Source organism: Mesoplodon densirostris, chromosome 19 (assembly GCF_025265405.1).
Source record: "Mesoplodon densirostris isolate mMesDen1 chromosome 19, mMesDen1 primary haplotype, whole genome shotgun sequence".
Taxonomy (NCBI): Eukaryota; Metazoa; Chordata; class Mammalia; order Artiodactyla; family Ziphiidae; genus Mesoplodon; species Mesoplodon densirostris.
This window is the reverse complement of record NC_082679.1, coordinates 47,857,725-47,879,740: the sequence shown is the minus strand read 5'-3', so window position 1 is coordinate 47,879,740 and position 22,016 is coordinate 47,857,725. Positions and strand designations below refer to the sequence as shown.

At 58.5% G+C, this 22,016-nt stretch overlaps 2 protein-coding genes across 2 annotated transcripts in view; one reads left to right on the top strand and one right to left on the bottom strand.

Moving 5' to 3' along the window:
- Positions 1-5,012: 5,012 nt before the first annotated feature.
- On the top strand, positions 5,013-14,980 carry SMPD3 (sphingomyelin phosphodiesterase 3). The gene is made up of 7 exons (XM_060084718.1): positions 5,013-6,323; positions 10,833-10,908; positions 11,025-11,180; positions 12,183-12,272; positions 12,531-12,594; positions 14,459-14,621; positions 14,879-14,980. The coding sequence occupies exons 1-7, from the start codon at positions 5,013-5,015 to the stop codon at positions 14,978-14,980; spliced, it is 1,962 nt and encodes a 653-aa protein (XP_059940701.1).
- Positions 14,981-18,939: 3,959 nt separating this feature from the next.
- The window catches only part of PRMT7 (protein arginine methyltransferase 7), a 47,815-nt gene continuing 44,738 nt past the window's right edge, over positions 18,940-22,016 (bottom strand). Inside the window, exons 14-17 of the mRNA XM_060083539.1 lie at positions 21,934-22,008; positions 20,428-20,588; positions 19,405-19,501; positions 18,940-19,166 (exon numbers count right to left, since the gene is read on the bottom strand). Of these exons, the coding sequence (XP_059939522.1) occupies positions 18,987-19,166; positions 19,405-19,501; positions 20,428-20,588; positions 21,934-22,008 (513 nt within the window). The 3' untranslated portion in view covers positions 18,940-18,986. The remainder of the gene's footprint in view (positions 19,167-19,404; positions 19,502-20,427; positions 20,589-21,933; positions 22,009-22,016) is intronic.

The following is a 22,016-nucleotide window of genomic DNA, read 5'->3' as shown; positions in this document are numbered from 1 at the left end:
TTTGCTTGGCAAAGGTGCCAAGCCCAGGACACGGAAGCAGAGAACTGCGGCGGGGAGGAGAGGGAGGTGTTCCTCCCTGGGAGACAGAACCCGGGCATGGCCAGGCGAGAGAAAGGGCCGGGACTGGGGGTGCAGGCTGGGCGCCTGTGCACCACATCCTGCCCTGCCAGCCCTCCGAGGACTCTCGGGTTTTCTGAGAAGCTGCCAGCCTCCAATGTTTAACTTTGCTCTTGTCTTTTGTGGAGAAAGTGTAGATCAGACTAATTAATGTGTTGTTTGTTTACCCTCCTTTCACTTCACTGAGACAAAATAATTAACCACAGAGCTTTAGAAACCAGCTCCATTGGTGGCAATCCCTTCTGTGTCAACAGCTTCTGTGCGTGGATGCAGGGACTGCACGCGGCAGCAGGGCAGGTGGGCAGCACCTGAGGCTCCTTATGTCCAGGACACCGTGGAAGGAGAGGCAGGTGGACCTAGGAGAGTCGTGAAGGGCCAGGATGGCAGGCAGGAAGGACCGAGGTGCTCGGATCTACCACATCTTGGAGAGCTGCTGTGGTGGCCACCGCTGCCCATAGGCCCTCTGGGCTGCCAGCCCCCTCAAATCCATCGATGCCTGAATGGGGACAAAAAACATTCCTATGACCAGACCAGGGGAGGCAGAAAAGTCACACCTACCACTGCAGGCAGGGCTGGGGAGGGAACTTGCTGAAAAGGGTTTCTGGGGCCACAGCAGAAGTGAGGAGGACCCAGGGCAGCTGAAGAGGGACACTCACCACCAACCAATAGCCCTGTCCCAGCAGATCCCAACCCTGATCAGCCAGTGCTGGGGAAGAGCCACACAGAACCGAAGGTTTAAGAATTTATCTCAGGAACTCTTTTATGAAGCGAGGCTGCATTTACCTCTGACCCATAACGGAGCTATGGTCACCCCCTGGAACACAGGCCAGTTCTGCCTGGAGGGCAGCAAGGCATGAATAGAACAGACCCTCTCCTCTCCTCTCCTCCCAGGTCCTTTCTCCAGAGCTGTCATCACAGCCAGGGCTCGGCCACGCCTGACTCCCACCACAGTGCGACTGTGCTCCTTGTGGGGCAGACAGCCCCACCCGCTCCACCTGCCCAGCCTCTCAGCCTGGACACAGCAGGGCCCATCCCTTCCTCAGGCCCGCCCCGAGCTCAGCCAGACAGTCCTGATGGAGTTCCGTTTGTGGGATCCAGATGTTAAACCACTCCAGTTCCTGCCAGGATGACAGCACAGCATGGAGAGGGTTTGGGGGTCACAGGCAGCCCTGGGTGGGTCAAAGAAGACCCTTCCTGCCCCCCCATCCCACCCCTCCAGGAGGCGGCATATCAGCTGGGCCCTGAAGAGTTAAGGAGGAGCTGATAGGAGACAAGGAAGGAAAGGAGTCTCAGGCAGAGAGCCCAGCAGGGGCAGGGGCCTGGAGGTCAGACAGCAGTGGGCATCAGAGGTGGTGGAGGAGCCCAGGTGGAGGCTGGGTGGGGAAAGAGGCCAGTGAGGGCAGGAGCACAGAGGACCCTAGACAGAGATTGGGAGACTGGACTTCATCACCCGAGACAATGAGACCACCAAAGGGAGGAAGAGTCTAATCAGATTGTTTCGGAAGCTCCTCCGGACCGCGGTGCAGACTGTGGGTCTGGGGCCTGTGGCCTGAGACTGAGCACAGGGGAATGGTGCCGGGTGGGGCAGGGGAAGATGGTGTTGGCTGGGCTGGGCTGATGACGACCTCAGACTACAGAGAAGAGGAAAGGGAAGGGAGACGTGGGAGGGGGTCTATTCTGTGACACTGGGGAGACATCCAGGGCTCCCCAGGTGTCTGGCCTGGACCCCAACCCCGAGCACCTTGGTACCAACCGCGGGTGCTCCTGGCAGCTGGGGCAGCTCCAGACACCCCACCCCACAGGGACAGGACCTGCAGGCTCTTCCTGGGGGCCCAGATGGTTCAGGCGGCTGCGTCCTCTCTTGCAGCTCTCGCTGCAGCCAGCCTGAAGCCAGCCGGCTCCTGTAGGTGTACACTCGGTGTGCCGTGGGACAGGGGAAGGCAAACCCATCAGGCTACGTGGGAGTGCGAGGGGGCTGTCACCCCAACTCCAGGTTAAACTCAAATGAAACTGCTGGGATTTAAAGAAAGAACAAGTGAGTATGTCAGATGGCTGGTGTGGCCTCCTTGGGTAGCCACCAGCCCTTCCAAGCCTGAGCTGCGAGCCCTAAGCCACAGAGGTGACACAGCTCTGCCGTGGGGTTAGAGGAGATCATGGTACAGAGGGTCAGCACACTTGCAGCAAGTCCTCCAATTTCAGCCACTATCATTATGAAATTGGTCTTGGGGCCCCAGCCCACCAGCCCAGCCTGAGTTCACAGGGCCCTTGAAAGAGCCGATCACAGAACCAAGGCCATCAGGATTAGGACATCCCTGACCCGGGGTCTGGCCCTCAGAGGCCAGGATTTGGGGTGGGTATGGGGGAGGTGAGGAAGGCCACTGGCTGAGTCTGAGGCTCCAGGACAGCATGTGGCAGGGAGGATACTGGGGCCGGCTCTCTGGCCTCACCACCAGTGAGCCTCATTGCTCACACCTGAGTTAGGGGCTCCTGGTCAGATGGCTGTGGTCTGAGTAGACACACCTGCTTCGAAACGTAAACTTCCAGTGTTTGCTTCAAAGTGATTTCCTCTGAAGAAAGTAAAATCTTTGTGAAACACATTCTCCAGAACCAGACACAGCCACCGGCTTAAGTTCAACTTCCGACATTAAGCTCTGTTCCAGGTTGAGCACCACACCCCGACATCAGATGGTGGCCGCAGGAGTGCGACTGGGTGACTGAAACTCCCCCTCCTTACACCGTGAGGCAGATCGACCAACGTTCACTCACCCATTTCCTGAGATCCCGCTGCTGGTGCAGCCCGGGGAACCCCGGCGCTCTCAGTGCAGCTCCTTCTTCCAGGAAGCCCCCAGTTCTGCAAGGAGGTAGCCTCACCCCATGAGCGTTTATGATCTAGAATTGCAGAGATCAGGCCATGCCCAAGGGGGACGGGAGCCCCCAGAGAAGGTACCTAAGCCACCTGTCAAGGGGGACAAAAGGGCCTGTCTGAGGTGATTTCTAAGCTGAGTCTTAGCAGAAGGGTGAGCTAGACGAGGGGCAGAGAAAATAGCAAGGCGTGGACAGGAAACGACATCCGGAGACTGGGAGGTGAACACAAAGAGGGCTGGGGCTACAGACATGGGTGGGCCTGGCTGAGGAGAGGCAATGACCAATAAGTGCTGAGCAAGGCCTCAGTGGGGCTGAGGCGTCTGTGATGTGATCAGATTAGACAGTCTCTCCAGCCATCGTGTGGAGGAGGGCCTGATGGGGAAGAGGCCGGGAAAGTGGGTGACATGTGATGCAGTCCTGAACCAGCACAGGGGCTCCACGGGGGCTTGGGTGGGCAGGAGGGACTGATGGGATGTGGGGACTGAGGGAAGGCAGAGTCCAGATGGCACCCAGGTCCCGGCTGAGGTGACCAGGAAGGCAGGAGGAAGAGAGGGTGTGGGGCCAGGACAGATGGCCCTGTGGACGCAGACCCCCAAGGTGCCATGGCAGAAGCAGGGCTGGGCCCGTGAGACATCAACAGGAAATGAGTCCCCCAGCTGATCTGGTTGTAAAAACTCTGCGTTATGTTTATACCAGCTGCACCACAGAATGATCACCCTTGGTCCCTGGAGGCTGGGTAAATAGTCCAGACCCTTGTCTTTATTGATTCTACATTCAGTACAATGAATGCACCTGCGGCCTCTCCCGGGCGGGGCCCTGGGCCTGCTCTGAGACCCACGGCAGCTCCTGCATGGGCTGGGGTGGGGACCCGGGGTGGACTCATTCTGGCAGCCGTGAGCCTCAGCTGGGCCCTGGGGCTGTGTGGCGGGGGTGCTTAGGGAAGAAGCTTGGGCCAGACCCTCAAAGCTCCAGGGAGCTTCTTCAAAGGTCACAGGGACCTTCAGGGTCCCCTGTAACTGGGTAACTCTGATCATTCTAGAACTTGGGAAGGCCCACACAGTGCCTGGGTCCTCATCAGGCGGATATTTCTGCTGGGGCTCAGCAGGAGTGGGACGGCAGAGACGGTCTGATGCTGCAGGCTGGGGCACAGTGAGAGCCTGGTTGTGGAGGGACTCTCCCCTCCGGGGCCCCGCCAGCCACACTGCCCTCTGCCCCAGGACCCTCTGGCCCCTTTTCGGCACTCAGTGACAGGCGGCTGTGTCTGCGGCTCCTCTCAGGCTCACCCATCTCCTGTTCTAAACACACCCCTGGCTCCTGACGGGCTTCAGGCTGTCCAGGCCAGTGTCAGGCCCAGGCATCCTCTAGGACCCGCCATGTTCTGCATGCCCACAAACTGTGCTCCTCAAATCCTGGGCCAGTTTCCAAGCAACTAGCTTACAAGGTCAAAATGGTCAGCTAGGGAATTCTCTAGCGGTCCAGTGGTTAGGACTCTGAGCTTCCAATGCCGGGGGCCCAGGTTCGATCCCTGGTCAGGGAACTAAGATCCCGCAAGCCACACAGCGCAGCCAAAAAAAAAAAAGGTCAGCTAGAGGCAGTCAGGTCACCAGGCGAAGAGAGCCAAACACACGGGCAAATGCAGCGTGCCAGGCCCGCTCCTGGTCCCAAACGCCCCATGTGAGCCTGCCAGCTCCGGCCTGGTCCTCAGAACAGTCCTGCTCATGTCAGAGGAGGCAGGAACGGGGTGAACAGGGCAACGGCCCCAGCATCTGACCTGCCCCTCTAAAGATGAATAAAAGCCCCCTCACCTTCTGTCTTCCAGGTTCTCCAGCAGCCTTTGGTGGCCCAGCATGGCCCACTGAGGGGAACCATGACTGGCTGGCCGACATGTGCCGCTGACCATCCACAGTCGTGTCTCACCAGCAGGTGACCCTCCTCTGGCTGCCCCCCACTCGCCCGCCCTGCCCAGGAAAGTGCCTGCACTGCCAGGGACATCATGTAGTAGGGCTGGCCACGGCGCCCAGTGAGCTGCAATGGTTTTGTACACGACCCCCTTTCCCAACAGCTGTCTGTCCGCCCTGCACGCCGTGTCCTGGGCCCTCATCTTCCCATGCTACTGGCTGGCGGACCGGCTCCTGGCCTCCTTCATACCCACCACCTATGAGAAGCGCCAGCGGGCGGATGACCCGTGCTACCTCCAGCTGCTCTGCACCGTGCTCTTCACGCCCGTCTACCTGGCCCTCCTGGTCGCCTCGCTGCCCTTTGCGCTCCTTGGGTTCCTCCTCTGGTCCACCCTGCAGTCGGCCCGCCGGCCCTACGTCTACTCCCGGCTGGAGGACAAGGGCCCAGCCGGCGGGGCAGCCCTGCTCAGTGAATGGAAGGGTACGGGTCCTGGCAAAAGCTTCTGCTTTGCCACTGCCAACCTCTGCCTCCTCCCGGACTCACTGGCTAGGCTCAACAACGTTTTCAACACCCAAGCCCGGGCCAAAGAAATCGGCCAGAGAATCCGCAACGGGGCCAGTAGGCCCCAGATCAAAATCTACATCGACTCACCCACCAACACCTCCATCAGCGCGGCCAGCTTCAGCAGCCTGGTGTCACCGCAGGGCAGTGATGGTGTGGCCCGGGCCGTCCCTGGGAGCATTAAGAGGACGGCCTCTGTGGAGTACGGTGGGCGTCACCCTAGCGAAGAGGCCGCCAACGGCCTGGCCTCCGGGGACCCAGCCGACGGCGGCAGCCTTGAGGACGCCTGCATCGTGCGCATCGGTGGCGACGAGGGGGGCCGGCCCCCCGAAGCCGTCGACCCCCCCGCTGGTGGCCAGGCCAAGAACGGGGCTGGTGGGGGCCCACGGGGCCAGACACCCAACCAGAGTCATCGGGATGGGGACTCGGGGAGCCTGGGCAGCCCCTCGGCCTCCAGGGAGTCCCTGGTGAAGGCACGGGCCGGGGCTGACGGCGGCGGTGGGGAGCCAGGCACCAACAGCAAGCTCCCGTACAAGGCCTCGGTGGCGAAGAAGGCAGCCGTGCGCAGGAGGCGCCACCCGGACGAGGCCTTTGACCACGAGGTCTCAGCCTTCTTTCCTGCCAACCTGGACTTCCTGTGCCTGCAGGAGGTGTTTGACAAGCGGGCGGCCACCAAGTTGAAAGACCAGCTGCACGGCTACTTCGAGTACATCCTCTATGACGTCGGGGTCTATGGCTGCCATGGCTGCTGCAGCTTCAAGTGTCTCAACAGCGGCCTCTTCTTTGCCAGCCGCTACCCCATCATGGACGTGGCCTATCACTGTTACCCCAACGGGCGGTCCTCCGACAGCCTGGCCTCGAAGGGAGCTCTGTATCTCAAGGTAGGAGGCCTCAGCCAGCAGGGCCCAGAGCCACGGCGGGAGGCAGGCTGCAGCCAGGGTCCTCGCTCTCTTGGAGGGCAGGGGGCAGACAAGGCCTTTCATGGAGCGGAACCGGGGGGCCCCCAGCTCAAGAACAAGGGAAATAAGAATGCAGGGACAGGAGCCAAGGCTCCAGGCTGGGTGATCTCAGGCAAGTTCCTCAGATCTCTGAGCCACCATTTCCCCATCTGTAAAGCCGGGGCAACGTAGAGCCTACTCACAAGGTGGAGAGCGGCACGGGAGCAGCGAGGCCTGGGAGGTTCCCACGGTGCTGGTGGTGAAGGTGGTAGGCGGTGGAGGCAGGGAGCCCCTTCTCTGAATCATTGCAGACAAATGGCTGTAGGCTTGCAGGCAGGCCTCTCAGGCCCTGGCCGTTAGCACACCCGCTGCCTCAGGCCACCAGCCTCACTGGCCAGAACGCCCTCTCCCTCCTGGCTGTCACACAGCTGCCACACCAGGCCCTCTGCCCGCCAGCCCGAGGCTTCACTTCCACAGTCACTAATTAAAGTGAATCATAATTATTTCTGCTAATTTGGATGCAATTGGGGGAGTTTTTAGACCATGGTAATTTGGTCATTACGCATTTATCTTCTTCTGAGCCTGACACGCTCAGCGTGCTGACTTTCTGCTCCCCATCCAAAAGCTGCTCTTGGTGCTTCCAGAGTTTTCCGAAGCACCGTTTGGCCAGCTGCTACAGAACAGGGCTTTCCGCCCCCAGAGGCAGCAGCTGCTTCGGGTGCAGATCTTCTCTGTATTCCCCTCAAGACTTCTCAGTTCTCCTAGAAGGGGTTCCGTGAACGGAGGGGGCTGGTGCGGCTGCTGTGGAGGGCCAGCGTGGTGAGGCGCTCGTGCCCAGGCCTCAGCTCTGACCGTGCTCGGCCTGTCCAGGGAAGTGCCACCGGTCAGTCAAGCTCCTGCCAGGAGTGAGGGCCTGGCGGATGGTCCACACGGAGCCTGCCGGAGCCAGGGCCACACCCCAACGCCCAGAACTCCCCTCCCATCGCTCAGGCCTCTTGTGTGGCTCAGCCGGTGCAGATCTGTGGTCCCTGGCTCTCCTGAGATGCCGAAATTGAAGGCACTCCTCTTACAGGAGACCAACCTCCCCATTTTGGCATACGGTTTGTCAGTGTTCTGTCTCAGCAGCCGGAGTGACCTTCTGGGGAAGGAGGGGACATGTCAGTCTGTGGGTGGGAGAGAACGCACCCTCTCCCTCCCACCTGCCCTACTACAGACCGCTCAAAGGCCAGGGCCCCTTCAAGCCTTCCCCCAGCCCACACGCCCCCTCCTCCTCTCTTTCCTCAGCCTGGCACCCCAACTATCATGCCCACCAGGGTCACAAGTCTCCTTGGGACAGCCCCTCCGACGCGGGCTTCCCTCCCACCCCCTACCTCTCCGGCCGTTCCTTCCAGGCTCCTTGTCGCCTGCCCATCCTTTAAATGCTGAAGAGCCCTCTACCTCCTGGATCTAAAACTAGTCTTCAGATATGTTTAATTTGGTCCACACCATTAAAAAATTTGTGTTGGCCAACATTTAAAAAACAAGCAATTTCACATGAAACTCCGTTTGCAACTTCTCTCCCCACCTTGGCAGATATGGCAGCACCAGTCTCAGCCTGAGCTGGGCGTTGGCAGCCCCCAGAGCAGGTGACCCCACTTGGCCAGCCCTCTTCATTTCCAGCTGTTACCATGGCCAGCTGGCCCCAGGCACCTGCCCGGGGAAGTGGCTCCACAGCCTCCATTTCCGCACTTGCTGAGGGCTCTCTTGCCCTGAGCCCAGTCAATCCACCCGGGCTCCCACTTTCCCTTTCCAGATACGTCTGGGTCCACCCCGTGTCTCCAGCTGCAAGATCACTGCCCAGGCCACCATTCCTCTGCCTCCACCCGGATGTTCTGGGCTGTCCTCCCACTTCTCACCCGTCCTCCTCATGTCCCAAGTCTGACTCCTTTCACCCTCTTCCTGCTGCCTCAGGGAGAAGTCGGCCTTCCCCTGGGCCCCTCCAACCTCCCTGGGCTCTGCTCCAGCCACACCCTAAGGGGCCTCCCTGTGCCAATCCCCCTTGTCTTGGCTGCCCCACCTCAGTGGAGCTCTCCTCAGCGGCGTCCAGCACAAGCCAGCCTTCCCTCGGGGGTTCCTCAGCCCTGGCCCCAGATGTCTTGCTGCCCGCCTCTCCCGTCAGACAGAACTCGAGAGCAGAGCCGTTGTGCCCGGCACGGCAGACCCAGCTCGTCTCTGTCGGCGAGAGTGTGCCTTTCTCTACGTGGAAGAGTGAAATAAGAGAGGTTTCAGGAGCCAGGCCAGCCCCAGAAGGGCCCAGGGGCTGGAAATGTGCTAGCCTGGCTGCTGCCTTCACCCGGGGCTCCCCGTCCAGCCCTGCCTACCCATTTACTCTGCAGAGCTTCTCATCCTCTAGGAAAGTGTGCTTTCCTGCTACTGAGACGCCCGGAGAAAGGAGGGAGGGAATGGACTGGCTTCTGCCTCAGGGGTGAGAGAGCCTGATTCTGGGCCCTGCTCTATTGACAGTCTTTGTCCACCAGGACTAAAGGCACAACCTCTCAGAGTGATTGTTTTTTGCAAGAGAAACACAAGCCTCTGAGGCTCCCGAGGACTCAAGCCGGGAATCAGTTAAGTCCCAGCACATAATAAAGTGGATCTTGGTGAGCTCACAGGACTGAAGCGCTAGGCATGGTGCTCAACAGCGTGATTATTATTATAGAGGAGGGAACAGACTCCTGGCCTGAGGATGCAGACAGCACCATCGTGTGGCCTCTAGGGGCACTGTGGTTTTAAAGCTGTGTTGTGTTTTTGCAACAGGGGGAACCAATGGTATGTAATTTCCAAGGGATTCCAGGGGTGGGCCAAGGTCTGGGCCTGGAATATGGGCAAGAAGTGAATGGTGAACATATCAGCTTATAAACAGCCCCAAATCCAGGCCCATTATCAAGTAACCAGACATTCATCTGCCTGGGCAGTGGAAAAGGAAAGATGTGCATCTATCCAGGCTGGGAAAGGGGATGAAGAGCTGTAGAAAGCTAAGGGTGTTTGATGACGAGAAAGACCTCATGGAGGAGAATAATACCAACCTGACTTCAGCAGCAGAAAGAAGGATGGAAGCCTCCCAAGGCTCTCAGAGCAGAGGGCCTGTGATGAGTCCAGGGCACTGTTAGCTGGAGGACGGGCAGAGTGCGGGGCACCCGCGCTACTGCTGCATGCACCTCAGCCAAGAACTGGCCTCCACAGTCACCCTCCCTGGAGACTTCCCGAGGTCCAGGGTCTCATCATCATACGAAACCCAGTCTGGAACAGATAGTGAAATATGGGGAAGACAGCTGAGGCTCAGATGGGAGGAAAGCCCAGAGAGGAAGAGGATGTGGATTCAACCAGAGGCCTCTGGGAAGGGCACCCGAGAATGGTCTGGGGAGCACGCCAGGAGGGACTCTCCTGTCATAGCCTCCAGCAGAGGGCCTGAGAACCCGCAGGCTGGGTGGCCAACCCTCCCCTCCCCGGCCACAGCCCAACAAGGGCTGAGGCTTGAACCAGGCTCATCACTGGGGGCTGAGTTGTCTGTGCTGTACAGCTGAGATGCTCGTTTTCATTACGCCAACCCGTGGAAACAGTCTGCCAGGGTAACCTGCAATTGGGCAGGGAGTCAGGGAGGAGCCCTCGGCCCCAGTCCACCTGCCAGGGACGCTGTCTCCAGTGAAGGAGGTGAGCCAGAGGCAAAGACCGAGGTTGGGGAGAGTAGAGCGTGAAGAAGCCCCTGTGGAGGAAGGAGGACTGGGCTCAGGATGGAGGCCATGGGGTGCCGGGGGCCGGCCATGACATAGGTGCCATGGAGACACTGGCCACAGCTGTCATCCCGGATCTGGGGACAATCAAAAAGCAGTTAAAATGACCGCTCATGAAGCCAGAGAGGCAAAGACTGGGAAGACAGAGCCGAAGGCAAGGTCCAAGGCCTCTCACAGTGGAGGAGGGTGGTGGGCTCTGTGGCTGCACCACATCCCAGAGGGGAGCCTGATTCAGACTTCACAGGAATGGGCTCCAAGCCATGATCAGGTCCAGGGTGTGACCAAGGGGAGGAGGAAAGAGCCACCAGGCAGGAGTCGACAAAGAACCAAGGGGCTGGCACTTGAGGGTCATCCATGTGGACCTTCTGGTCACCAGGAGACAGCAGGGGTGTAGGGAGCAATTTCTGCATCTCTCTCCTGTGAAACCGTACCTGAATTGTCAGTGGCACTCACCATGCCACAGGCTGGTACTTCTCCATGCATCTGCCTCCCACACTGGAGCAGAAGCTCCTAGAAGCAGGACATGTGCTGTTCTTCCTGGGGCCCCAGTCTAGCCAGGAGTCGACAGAGCTGGGCTTCTGAGAGTTTGACCTGGCTGGGGGCAGGAGTCGCCAGTGTCCCCTTGTGCTCAGAGCAGTGATAACTCTTAGGCCTCCTCACCAACACCTCGCTTCCTCCCCTACAGGTGCAGGTAGGAAATACACCTCACGACCAAAGAATTGTCGGGTACATCTCCTGCACACACCTGCACGCCCTGCCAGGTAGGGTCCAGGGCCCCGAGCTTCAGCGGGTGGGGAATGTCCCCTCAGAGGGTTGGGATTGGCCCGGCTGGGGCCTGGCAGCAGCTTCATCATCTCTCTGTGGTTCTGCCGCACAGAGGACAGTGACATCAGGTGTGAGCAGCTGAACATGCTTCAGGACTGGCTGGCTGATTTCCGAAAATCTACCTCCTCGTCCAGCGCAGCCAACCCCGAGGAGCTGGTGGCGTTTGACGTCATCTGCGGAGATTTTAACTTCGACAACTGCTCCTCTGGTGAGGCGTGCTCACCATCAGGGTCGGCCACTCGGGGAGGCGTGGGTTCCAGTCACAGCTGGAAAGACTGGGGTTAGGCAGCTCAAGTAACTTCCTGCTCCTCCAGAGCATGGGGGTGGGACATTTAGCAAGACTATGATTTCTCCGCCCCCGAGAAATCCTAGAATAAGAAGCCTTGCTCTCCCTAAATAGCTCAGAGGCCACCTTGCTGGAGACAAAGAGATGCCCCACAGATGAACCTCTGGCAGGGAAGGCTGGGAGCCTCTGCAACCCAGACTAATGGGGTTAGCTAATGATACTCACCAAGTCTGTATTCAGCTCTTACTTTGCACCAGGCACAATTCTTTTTTTTTTTTTTTGCGGTATGCGGGCCTCTCACTGTAGTGGCCTCTCCCATTGCGGAGCGCAGGCTCCGGACGCGCAGGCTCAGTGGCCATGGCTCACGGGCCCAGCCGCTCCGTGGCATGTGGGATCTTCCCAGACCGGGGCACGAACCCATGTCCCCTGCATCGGCAGGCGGACTCTCAACCACTGTGCCACCACGGAAGCCCTCTTTTTTTTTTTTTTTTAAACATTTATTTATTTGGCTGTGCCGGGTCTTAGTTGCGGCACGCGGGATCTTCGTTGCCGCATGCAGCATCTTTTTTTTAGCTGTGGCATGTGGGCGCTTTTAGTTGTGGCATGCAGGATCTAGTTCCCTGATCCGGGATTGAACCCGGGCCCCCTGCATTGGGAGCGTGGAGTCTTAACCACTGGACCACCAGGAAAGTCCCACCAGGCACAATTCTGACGGCTGTTAGAGGGGGCATTCTCAAGGACGCAGAAACCCAGTGACAGATGAACCACAGATCCATCTGTCTGGGGACACAGACCCCACCCAGAGGCAGTTACCTGAGGGACAGGGACCTGGTGACTCTGGTCAGACCGGAACCAGGGGCAGGTGGCCCTCCAGGACAGGCCAGACATCCGGAGCTCCTCAGCACTCCCTCCCTCCCTGCACAGATGACAAGCTGGAGCAGCAGCACTCCCTGTTTACACGTTACAAGGACCCCTGCCGCCTGGGGCCTGGGGAGGAGAAGCCGTGGGCAATCGGTGAGCTGGGGCTGGGCACGGGCTCTGGGGTGGGAGGGGAGGGGGACTGGGGCAGGGGAGGGGCACTGCCGAGCCCTGATACCCCATGGGCTTCCCGGAGAGACCTGCCCCCAAGACCCCACTGCTGGGGGGAGGGGGGGCACTCAGCTGCCCAGCCCACAGAAGCCCTGGCCTACCCTTCCTGCCCCAGGGAGGCAGCCCTCCTTGAGGCTGGCTGGGCCCTGCCTGCAGTGACCCCTCTCACCTCCTTGTCCCCAGGTACCCTACTGGACAAGGACGGTCTCTACGACGAGGAAGTGTGCACCCCTGACAATCTGCAAAAGTAAGCACCCAGCACCCATGCTGCCGCGGTCAGGCAGGGTAGGCAGATCCAGGCAGCTCTCAGGTCTGGGATGAGCACCAACCCAGAAACAGGTGTGGAGAGATGGGCTCTGTGGGCAGACAAGAGTGCACAGCCCCACGGGACGACGCCTGTGAGAGCCTCAGGGATGCAAGCTGGGGGTGGGCGGAGGCTGTGCTGGACCTCACGCTCCACGGGTATCCTTACCAAGAAGAAGCCTCCGAGTAGGCCTGGGGCCTCGAGGTGGTGTTTCCTACACCAGCACCCAGAGTCTGGGTCCACTCTACCAGAACTTGGCCTGCCCTGAGCCCCAGCCTGCCTTGGGCACAGGAAAAAGGACCAGAATCTCCCAGGGCGAGGCCAAGCGCTGCAGAGACCCCTGCCGAGGAGCCTTGGGGATGGCATCTGCTGCAGGAGCCCGGCAGCTGGTAGCCACCCATTAGGCAAATAAAAACACGAACAGAGATAAGACAAGGCAGTCCTTTTCAAAGTAGAGACAGTTCCATCCCAGCCAAACTGCATTCTTGAACCCGAGACTTCCAAAAAGGACACAGTTGAGAGGCCAGCAGCAGAGCCAATTTATAATTCACAGCCTGAGACTGCACAGAGCCATGGCAATGGCTCCTTGCAGCTAATTTGAGCCAATTAATTATAGACTAAATTTGAAACATCATCCTATGCTGAGAAAATTATCTTTTTATGAGATGATGATTTAAAAATGACTATCAGTAACTCTTAGATCATTGATGCTGGAATTATCAAAGGCAAAGAAGGACAGTAATGGATTACATTTCTGAGATATAACGATGTTCTGCATGTCATTAGTGTTATTTATCTCAAGGCTGATAAAGACCCTGCAGAAATCCATGTTTGCTGGCTGTGCCTGTCCAAGTGCCCTGTCCATTTGTCCAGGCGTTAGCCGGGCAGGCAGGCCTGTGTAGTGTCTCTCAGTGGCTGCACCTCTCACTCCCAACATTGGCCTGCATCTGCCCTCTGAGATGGGGTGTTCCTTGAAGGCTCCTTCCCACTGATTTTCAGGCTCTGGAGGAAACCTGGCAGGAAGCAGATGGCAGTCAAGGAGTCAGAAGACCCGGACTCAGGGCATAACATTCCACCTGAGCACCCTGCCCTCCCTGTAGATCCTTGACCAACACATACGCATCCCTATCAGTTTCCTTCCACTGAGAAATGGGGCGACAGCCGCATCCTACCTTGTTCCTTTCTTGACACACCTGGTCCCCAAAGTGTTCTGGGGCCACAGTCATCATTCTTGTGTTAGAGGGGACAGTGGAGGCTCAGAGGTTTGACGGCACAGCCACTCAGGGACAGACCAACACAGCAGTCCAGTCCTGGGATGGGGTCTGGTTGCCTCCTGGCTCCCCTGGCCCCCTGCTGACCTGAAACAAGAGTCATGGGAGGCCTGGGGACTTCCAGAAGAGGAGGGTCCCCGAGGCTCACTGCAAAGATCAAGTTCCCCAAAACAGGACACTCTTAGCTCAGGGCAGAAACCATCCTGGAGAGGGGCTGGGCAGTTCTGTCCCCAACTTGGTCACAGGCTCTGGGTGGTGCCAACGTTCTAGTTCAGAAAGGGAAAGCGAGTGCTGCCAGGCCACGGTGGACACGGGACACTCCCAGGCAGATTCTGGAGTGGCCCAGGTCGGTCAGGAACTCAGGGTCGGGCGCGGTCTCTGTCCATCCCAGTCCCTTTTGCGGGCTCCCAGGGAAGACGGAGCTTAAATGCAGGGGTTTGGTCTGACTTGTGGGCAGAACGTGGCTCCACACTCAGGACCTGGACCGCAGCGGGGGCGGGGCTCACCTTGCCTTCCTGTGCCTTCTGTGTGAGCAGGGTCCTGGAGAGCGAGGAAGGTCGTCGCGAGTACCTCGCCTTCCCCACCAGCAAGAGCCCCGGGGGAGGCCAGAAGGGACGCAAAGAGCTGCTGAAGGGCAACGGCAGGCGCATTGACTACATGCTGCACGGGGAGGAGGGGCTGTGCCCAGACTGGAAGGCCGTGAGTCTGGGCTGGGCTGGGCTGGGCTGGGCTGGGCAGGGCAGGGCAGCCAGGCCGTGTCTGTAGATAGGGGACCCTAGCCCTGCACCCCCTGGCAGCACTGAGCTCTCCTCTGGAAATGGGACATGCCCATCCAGGAGGCCTTTGGGGCCCACGGATCCCCCCACCCCTCTGCCTTCAGGAAGGTCTGGGCCAGGCCTCTCCTTTACAGGATGTCCTTTGGGTTTAACTGGGATGTTTCTCCTCCCCCTGCCCAGGAGGTAGAAGAATTCAGTTTCATCACCCAGCTGTCGGGCCTGACAGACCATCTTCCGGTGGCCATGCGACTGATGGTGTCTGCGGGGGAGGAGGAGGCATAAATGGGCCAAGTCATCATGAGCAGCAGGGCCTCCGCCAGCCCTCTGAGCCGCAGTCCCTCCCTGGCCATGTCCCCTCCAGCAAGCACCACCCGTGCTGGGGGAGGAGGGCAGGGGCCTGGGAGAGCTGCAGCCAGTCCTGGGTGAGCTGGAACCAGCGCTGCCCAGCACCTCTGGGTACTCGCCATGGACAGGAGTCAGGCCGGCCTTGGAGTCCTGGCTGCCCAACCAGTGCCATTCTTTCAAATCGTTATTTTCTACAAATCTACAGCACAACCTAGTTTGTAACCCGTGGGTTAGTATGAGAACCGGGTTTCTGTACTCTTTGTATCTCTTCTCAAGCTTCGTCCAGGGTTCATTATTTTTGTCTGCTGCCATGTTGTCTCGCATGCCTACACCCTCGCATGCACGCTGCCTGCATGCCACGTGCCACGCTGTAGCCACAGACCCCTCACTCGGGCCTCACCCAAGGCCAAACTCCAAACACAATCAGAACCAGCCAAAGAAGCATTCCTGGACACACGGCCGCCGGCTCGCCACCTCCAGCCTGGACAGCTCATGAGCAGGGACCGTGAGGGCTGTGTCCAGTTACCAGCGAGCCCGGGCTCTTCCCCAGGGTCTTGCATTCAAGGGCGATTACATTTTAAAAAGAAAATGAAAAAAGTTAAGAACAAAAACAACCCTTCACTTTAAAGGGTCTGCAAGCCACGAGGGAGAACGCTGCTCTTCCTGAGACAGGCACAGCAGAGCCTGGAGCCTCCCTTGGAGACTCCATTCTGGGCAATGGAGCCATAGACAGGAATCCAAGGAAAGAGCATCACTTTTTTACAGGAAAAAGGGCAACTCACGGCATATGGGGGGAGGGGGACTTCTGGTTTTGAAAATGATAGATTTGTAGCTTCTCTTCTGTCAAAACCAACACATCCTCTTTCTGCCTGATCCTGTCTCCCCTCCGGACACCCTTCTGGTTTGGGACCAATCTTTTCCTGGGGACTGTCCCCACCATCCACGTGCTGGCTGAGCTCAGGAACCGTCCACCTGCCTCTGGGTGGGGCTGCGGCTCTGTCCTCCCAGGCCAATACTCAACAGCGACCCGATCCGGGGGCCCTGGACAAAGGGGCTGGAAGCCAAGGCACAGAGCAGCCTGTCCCCTCACCAGCGTGCAGGCTGGGGGTGGCAAGGCCAATGGCCACTGCTCGCCCCAGGCAGGGAGTGGTACTGGCTGGCATCCACTCTGCCACCATGTGACCAGGGCCAGCCCCGGGCACACGCACACAGCATGGCAGAGCCTGCAGGTGAAGCCCACAGCTCCTCATCCCACGGCAGCACTGCCTCTGCCCACCTGCCTTTTTAAACTCACCTGGGGACGCCCCCGAGTCACGCTGGGAGGGTTTTGTCTGCTTCCAGGTGCAAGGCCCCTTCGACTCTGGGAGCTGTTACTGACATCTCCCAATGGCCTCCCCTCCTCACAGCGCCCCAACCAATGTGCCCGCCTGACTCGAGGCCAGTTCTGCCCAACAAGGCTGGGGACACACCAGGACCATGCTGCCAGGAGCCTCCTGGTGCCAATAAGCTGACGCTGTGCCTTGTCACCCACTGAGCTGCAAGAGGGACCCAGAGGGGGCCAAGGCCAGAGGCGCTGGAGTCAGACACTCCTGAGAGCCACACTCACAGTGGCACTGGTTGGTCTGAATGCCCCTGGCTGGGGCAGCAGCTGAGCTGAGGGCCTCACTGCTTGGAGCACTTCCCTGGCCAGGCCCCCAGTCCCACCCCCCAAGTCAAGCCAGGAGGGGCTGCTCACCATCTAGGGTGTAGTCCTCCTTGGGCTCTCTGCTGCACCCCTCCTCCAAGGCTGTGGCTCTCGGGGCCCTGGCTAGGCTTCACTGGGTCAGAGGTCTCCAATCCCAGGAGCAGTCAGGAATCTGCTCACAGGTGGAGCTCAATGGGGCAGATGTGATGCCTAGATGTCTGGGCCTGAGCCGAGGCCCCTAGGCTGCAGGTCATCTGTTTGCCCAGGACAGCAGCGGAAGCAGGGCCAGCGCTCCTGAAGCAGAGCGACTCCAGCACAGCTTTCATCTTTCAGAGGGGCCGCCTGCCTCCCAGGGCAGCTGCGGGGGGAGCCAAGGCACAGGGGGCCATGCTTCTCTCCCTACTCACAGGCCGGCCTTAGGCAAGTCATACCTCCCTGTGCCTCAGTCATTTCCTGTCCTAACAAGGTCGCCTCTGCCCAGCCTGTCTAGTGTCCAGAGCAGAGCTGGCCTGGCTCCCCCCTCCCCTCGCACCGCCCTCTGGCAGGGCCTCAGCACTGAGGCCGCCATCGCCCAGCCACGAGTTTCATCAAGCCTGTGCACCCCCGGGGCTATGTACAAGCCAGACTTTTCCATTTCGATTTTTAAAAAAGAAAGAAAAGAAATATCTCAGATGTTTCTGTGGCATCTAGGCCTGGGAAGGACGGACCAGGGGTCACCCAAATCCCCAAGGCCCCGCACCTGCCCCGGGCCCAGCCTCCTCCAGAGAAGGCAGGAGGCAGGGGTCAACTTCGGAAGAAAACGGTCATTTCATTTGTCCAGACCACCTTGAGTTTTAAGTATGGATATTAATCTTGATGCTTTTTAACTATTGTATTAACTTGCTGAGATTTAGAAATACTGTTTTAAAAAAGAAAAAGACTTTTTTAATTTCTGTATTTTTTTCTGTATTGTATCCTCATGGGACCTTAGGGGTTTTATATGGTAAGCACACTTGAGGTTTTGGTAAGAACATTATCAAATATATATCCAGAAGATTCTTCCCTAGGAGAAAAACAATCTTTACACCTGATAAAATATTTTGAAAAGAGAGGTGTTTTTTTTTTTTTCCTTTACTGGTGCTGAAAGGATGGATAATGAGGAAAAAATAAAACTGTGAGGCTCAAGGCTGGTGTTCTCCACTCATTTAAGTGAAAAGCTGGGCTGAGCCCTGCTCTGACTCCAACGGGCTAGGCGGCCAGGCGGGGCTGTGGGGAGACCACTGTGGGGGGCCTGCCTTTCCTGCCTCTCCCCACAGGATGGGCACAGCCTGAGTCTGCCCTGAACCACCAGGAAACCAGGCCCCTTGGGTCCTCTTACTCCCTCTGGAACTGGGAGTAAACAACAGAAGGGCACCTTGAGTGTGGGAAGAAAAAAGGCTGGGGCCTCCTTGGGGCTCTCTGACCTTCCCTGGCAAGGCAATGTCGGGGTGACTGCACTCATACCCATCCGCCCCAGAATTCTAGGGGACGAGGTCCTTCTGCTAGAAGGGGGGCACGCGAGAAAGGGCCGTACCTCTTGGCTCCCTTCTGATGGCTGGTTTCCTGGGTCTGCCTCTGAGGAACTGCTTTGGGACAGCCTCCTCCCTATCCTCTGAAAAGCAGCCTGGTGTCCAGGTGGTGGTCTTCACCTGCTGGTGCTGCACATGGAGGCCAGACCCTTACAAATGTGGATTGGTGCCACTACTTAGCAAGTGAAAGGGTCTGAACTCGGTCCTTGGCCTGGCCCTGCCAGGGTCTTCAAGGCCTGGGGCCCAGCCATAAGTCAGCGACTCTGCCCCCAGAAGCCCCTCCTAGCTGAAGCAGGCAGGTGGGACTCAAACGTTCCCAGTGCAGGCCAGGCTAGGCCAGCTCCCACGAGAGCAGCATGCCCGCCCCAGCACTGCATAGCCAAGAGCAGCCCAAGCTGCCCAGCTCAGTCAACTCTGGCTCCGCACCCTGGTTGGGCAGGAGGGACGCTGTAGCCTTGGAGCTTTCTGAGCACTTCATAACCACTGCACGGTGGGCTCCTTGGCCCCTCCTCAGCTCCAAAGCCATCCCCGCTCCCCACGACATCTGGAGCAAGGAGCCGCAGTGCAAAAACACAAAAAGGGAAGAGGTCTCCTCCAAGCCCAGAGGCCGAGCCGGGCCCTGAAAGGAGAGGCGCCTTCACCTTCCTTCACAGAAAGCCACACCATTCAGAGCCTGGCGCCCTCCGCCACTTTATTTCTCAACAAGTGAGGGTCAGCACCCACGGTCCAGGGCATCTGAGAGCGTGAAATCCACGGTGACATCTCCAGTGTGGGGGTGGAACTCCACGGTGTAGGTGACGGTCTGGGGGTCACCTGGTGGCACTCTGGGGTCTAGTGTGGTGTTGAAGAAGTACACGGCCTGCTTGCAGTGGGGGTTCCAGCAACAGTACCCCTGCAGGGGAAGCAGCAAGAGGGCGGTGAGGGCTTCTGACACCCCAGCGCCCTCCTGGCCAGCCTCCAGCCCAGGCAGCTCGTGGTGGGAAGCTGCTGTTCAGGGCCGGGTGACCTGGGGCCACTGAAGAGTTATCATCTGGCTGAATGTGGCAGGAACACCCGGAGCGCAGGCAGGTGGCACAGCAGCACCTGCTCTCAGGGCCAGCCCACTCTGGGACCCGCGCACACAGCACTACCTTGTCCTCCGCAGGCTTCAGGAGGCCGGTGCTGACCGTGCTGTCCGGGGTCAGGTGGTATTCCATCCACAGGACGGCCCCGTGGCTCCTCCCGGGCCTGGGGGTGAGGGTGGGATTGGGGGTGGGAACGTTGGGCCAAAAACAAACAGCCACACGAGAGACTGGCTAAGCATGGTCATGGCTCCCCTCTGCTTTTCAGAAACCTCTCGTCTCTCCCACTTCCATCCTGCCCAGTTAGGAGACTCCTAACGCTCCACCTGACTAAAGGCAACTCAGTAAAATGTTGAGCAAGAAGAGCCACAACCCAAAGCTCCCACTAACTCCCCACAGCCTGGCCAAATACTCAGAGTAACCCTGGGGCAGGGCCAGCTTGCTGCCGGACCAGCCTCCTCGGCCTGAGGTCAGAGAAAGGTTTGGCTCAGAAGGCTCAGAGAGGAGTCCAGGCATCAACGTCTAGAAGCTCTCTCCCACATACTCTGGGTGGCGGGCACAGATGGGCAACTGCCCTGCCTCGCCCTTGTCACAGGAGCCCAGAGGCGTTCTGGGCTCACGGCCTCCAGCCAGTTAGAAGAAAGTTCTTCCTCCAGGAAGAAGCAGCCCCTCCCCATGAAGGGAGCGAGAGCTGGAGCTGGATGGGCCTGACCATGCATCACAACGACAGCCCCTGCCAATTCCTAACCTGCTTTAATTCCCAGGGGAGTTCAGGAATAGGAGCTAATGGGTAACCATAGCAACCAAGTTCACATTTCTCTGCAGCTGTGTGTAACATGCTGCTTAGCTCAAAGGAAGCCTCAGATGTGGGAGGATCTGAGAGAGCCCACTGTGGCTCGCTCTCCCCACCCAGAAGCTGTGGGGACCCATTATTCACTCAGGGCCACTTCAGGAAGGGCAAGGCTGAGACAAGGACAGCCATCCCACCCACATGAAAGTGGCCAATGTAAGTGCTTAGCCACTCGGGCAATAACTATGAGAAAACAACCCTGCCACTTCCCCCACTCCCCCCACCTTGGAGCCCACACTCACCTCCTCAGCTCGATGGCACCCTCAGCACAGACAGGCTGCGGGGGGACTGGCTGCCGAAAATCAAAGGTCAGGATCTGCTGGGGCTCGGAGCGGCTGCGGCATGGGTACTCCCACAGCGGGTGGGGCTCGGCCTCCTTGCTCTCCCTGAAGTCGAGGGCGTGCTGAGAAGGGAAGAGGAGGCAGGGGTGTGCAGAGACAAAGCCGGGTGGCCAGGGAACAAGGCCATGTCCTCGTCTCCAGAGTTTATCTATGCCAGTGGCCCCTAACCTCCATGGCCCTGGTCCCTCAGGGTAATTGCCACGGTTACGTGGGGCAGTGGGTCTTCACAAAAGACCACAGGTGCCTAGCCCAACCAGCTGGCTTCTGTTCCTGCCACCACTCACAAGCCGTTTCCTCGGTGAGTCACTCTAAGCTTCATTATCTCCCTTTTAAAACTGGATGACTGGGAATTCCCTGGTGGCGCAGTGGTTAAGAATCCGCCTGCCGATGCAGGGTTCGATTCCTGGTCCGGGAAGATCCCACATGCCGCGGAGCAACTAAGCCCGTGCACCACAACTACTGAGCCTGCGCTCCAGAGCCGCCAAGCCACAACTACTGAGCCCGGGAGCCACAACTACTGAAGCCCACGCGCCTAGAGCCTGTGCTCAGCAATAAGAGAAGCCACCGCAACGAGAAGCCCGTGCACCGCAAGGAAGAGTAACCCCCGCTCACTGCAACTAGAGAAAGCCTGCACACAGCAACAAAGACCCAACACAGCCATAAATAAATAAATAAATAAATTTATATTATTAAAAAAATTTTAATATTGTACACAATTTTTAAAGGTTACTTTCCATTTATAGTTATTACACGTGTGAATTTTCTTAATACATAAAAATGGGATGGTGCTCCCTGCCCTGCCCTTCTAACGGGGCTCATGACTCTTCACATCCACCCTGGCTGAGCCAAATATCGCTGGCACTTTCATGGCTGCTCTGGGTTCTGGGAGATGCAGACCCTGGTGGCTGACTCGATCCCCTACTGACGTACAAATAACCCTGCAGGACCCTCCTTCCACATCCCACCTCCCTCCATGCTCTAGCACTTTCCCCTGGAATAGAGTCCCCAAAATGAAAATAGCTGGCTCAGAAGGTTGCCAAAATTGCCTTCTAGGGAGACCGTCCGAAAAGAGAACAAGCTGCTGACATTGGCAGGAATGGTTCCAGTGGCCTGGTGGTGGACGGGCCCCAACCCAAAATTCTGATTCAGGGGTTCCAGCCCAGGGCCTAGAATGGCCTAATACCAGCCAGACTTGGAGACCCAATGGCTCTCAGGTTCATGCTCATGGTGAACCAAGTAGAACAGATACACCTGCCCTCGCTGCCCCCAACAGAGGAGCTCTCTGCACGCTGCCCGCACTGCCCAACCCAGGTCCCTCCATGGAAGCCACACGTCCCCATCAGAAGCCTATGGCCATGTGGAGTGGGTGGGTGGGACACTGTGGGTGGGAGCTGTGGCCCTGCCTACCTTAATCATATCATCCATGATGTGCACATTGAAGCCTTCACAGTCACCACAGGGGCTCCGGATCCTCCACAGGTCCTGTAAGG

What these genes read in the sequence shown, in the direction of transcription:
- SMPD3 (XM_060084718.1), top strand. Translation starts at nt 5,013, where the DNA reads ATGGTTTTGTACACGACCCCCTTTCCCAACAGCTGTCTGTCCGCCCTG. An exon ending in AGGGAGCTCTGTATCTCAAG is followed by an intron (nt 6,324 to 10,832) that starts GTAGGAGGCCTC and finishes CCTCCCCTACAG; the next exon opens with GTGCAGGTAGGAAATACACC. An exon ending in ACACCTGCACGCCCTGCCAG is followed by an intron (nt 10,909 to 11,024) that starts GTAGGGTCCAGG and finishes TCTGCCGCACAG; the next exon opens with AGGACAGTGACATCAGGTGT.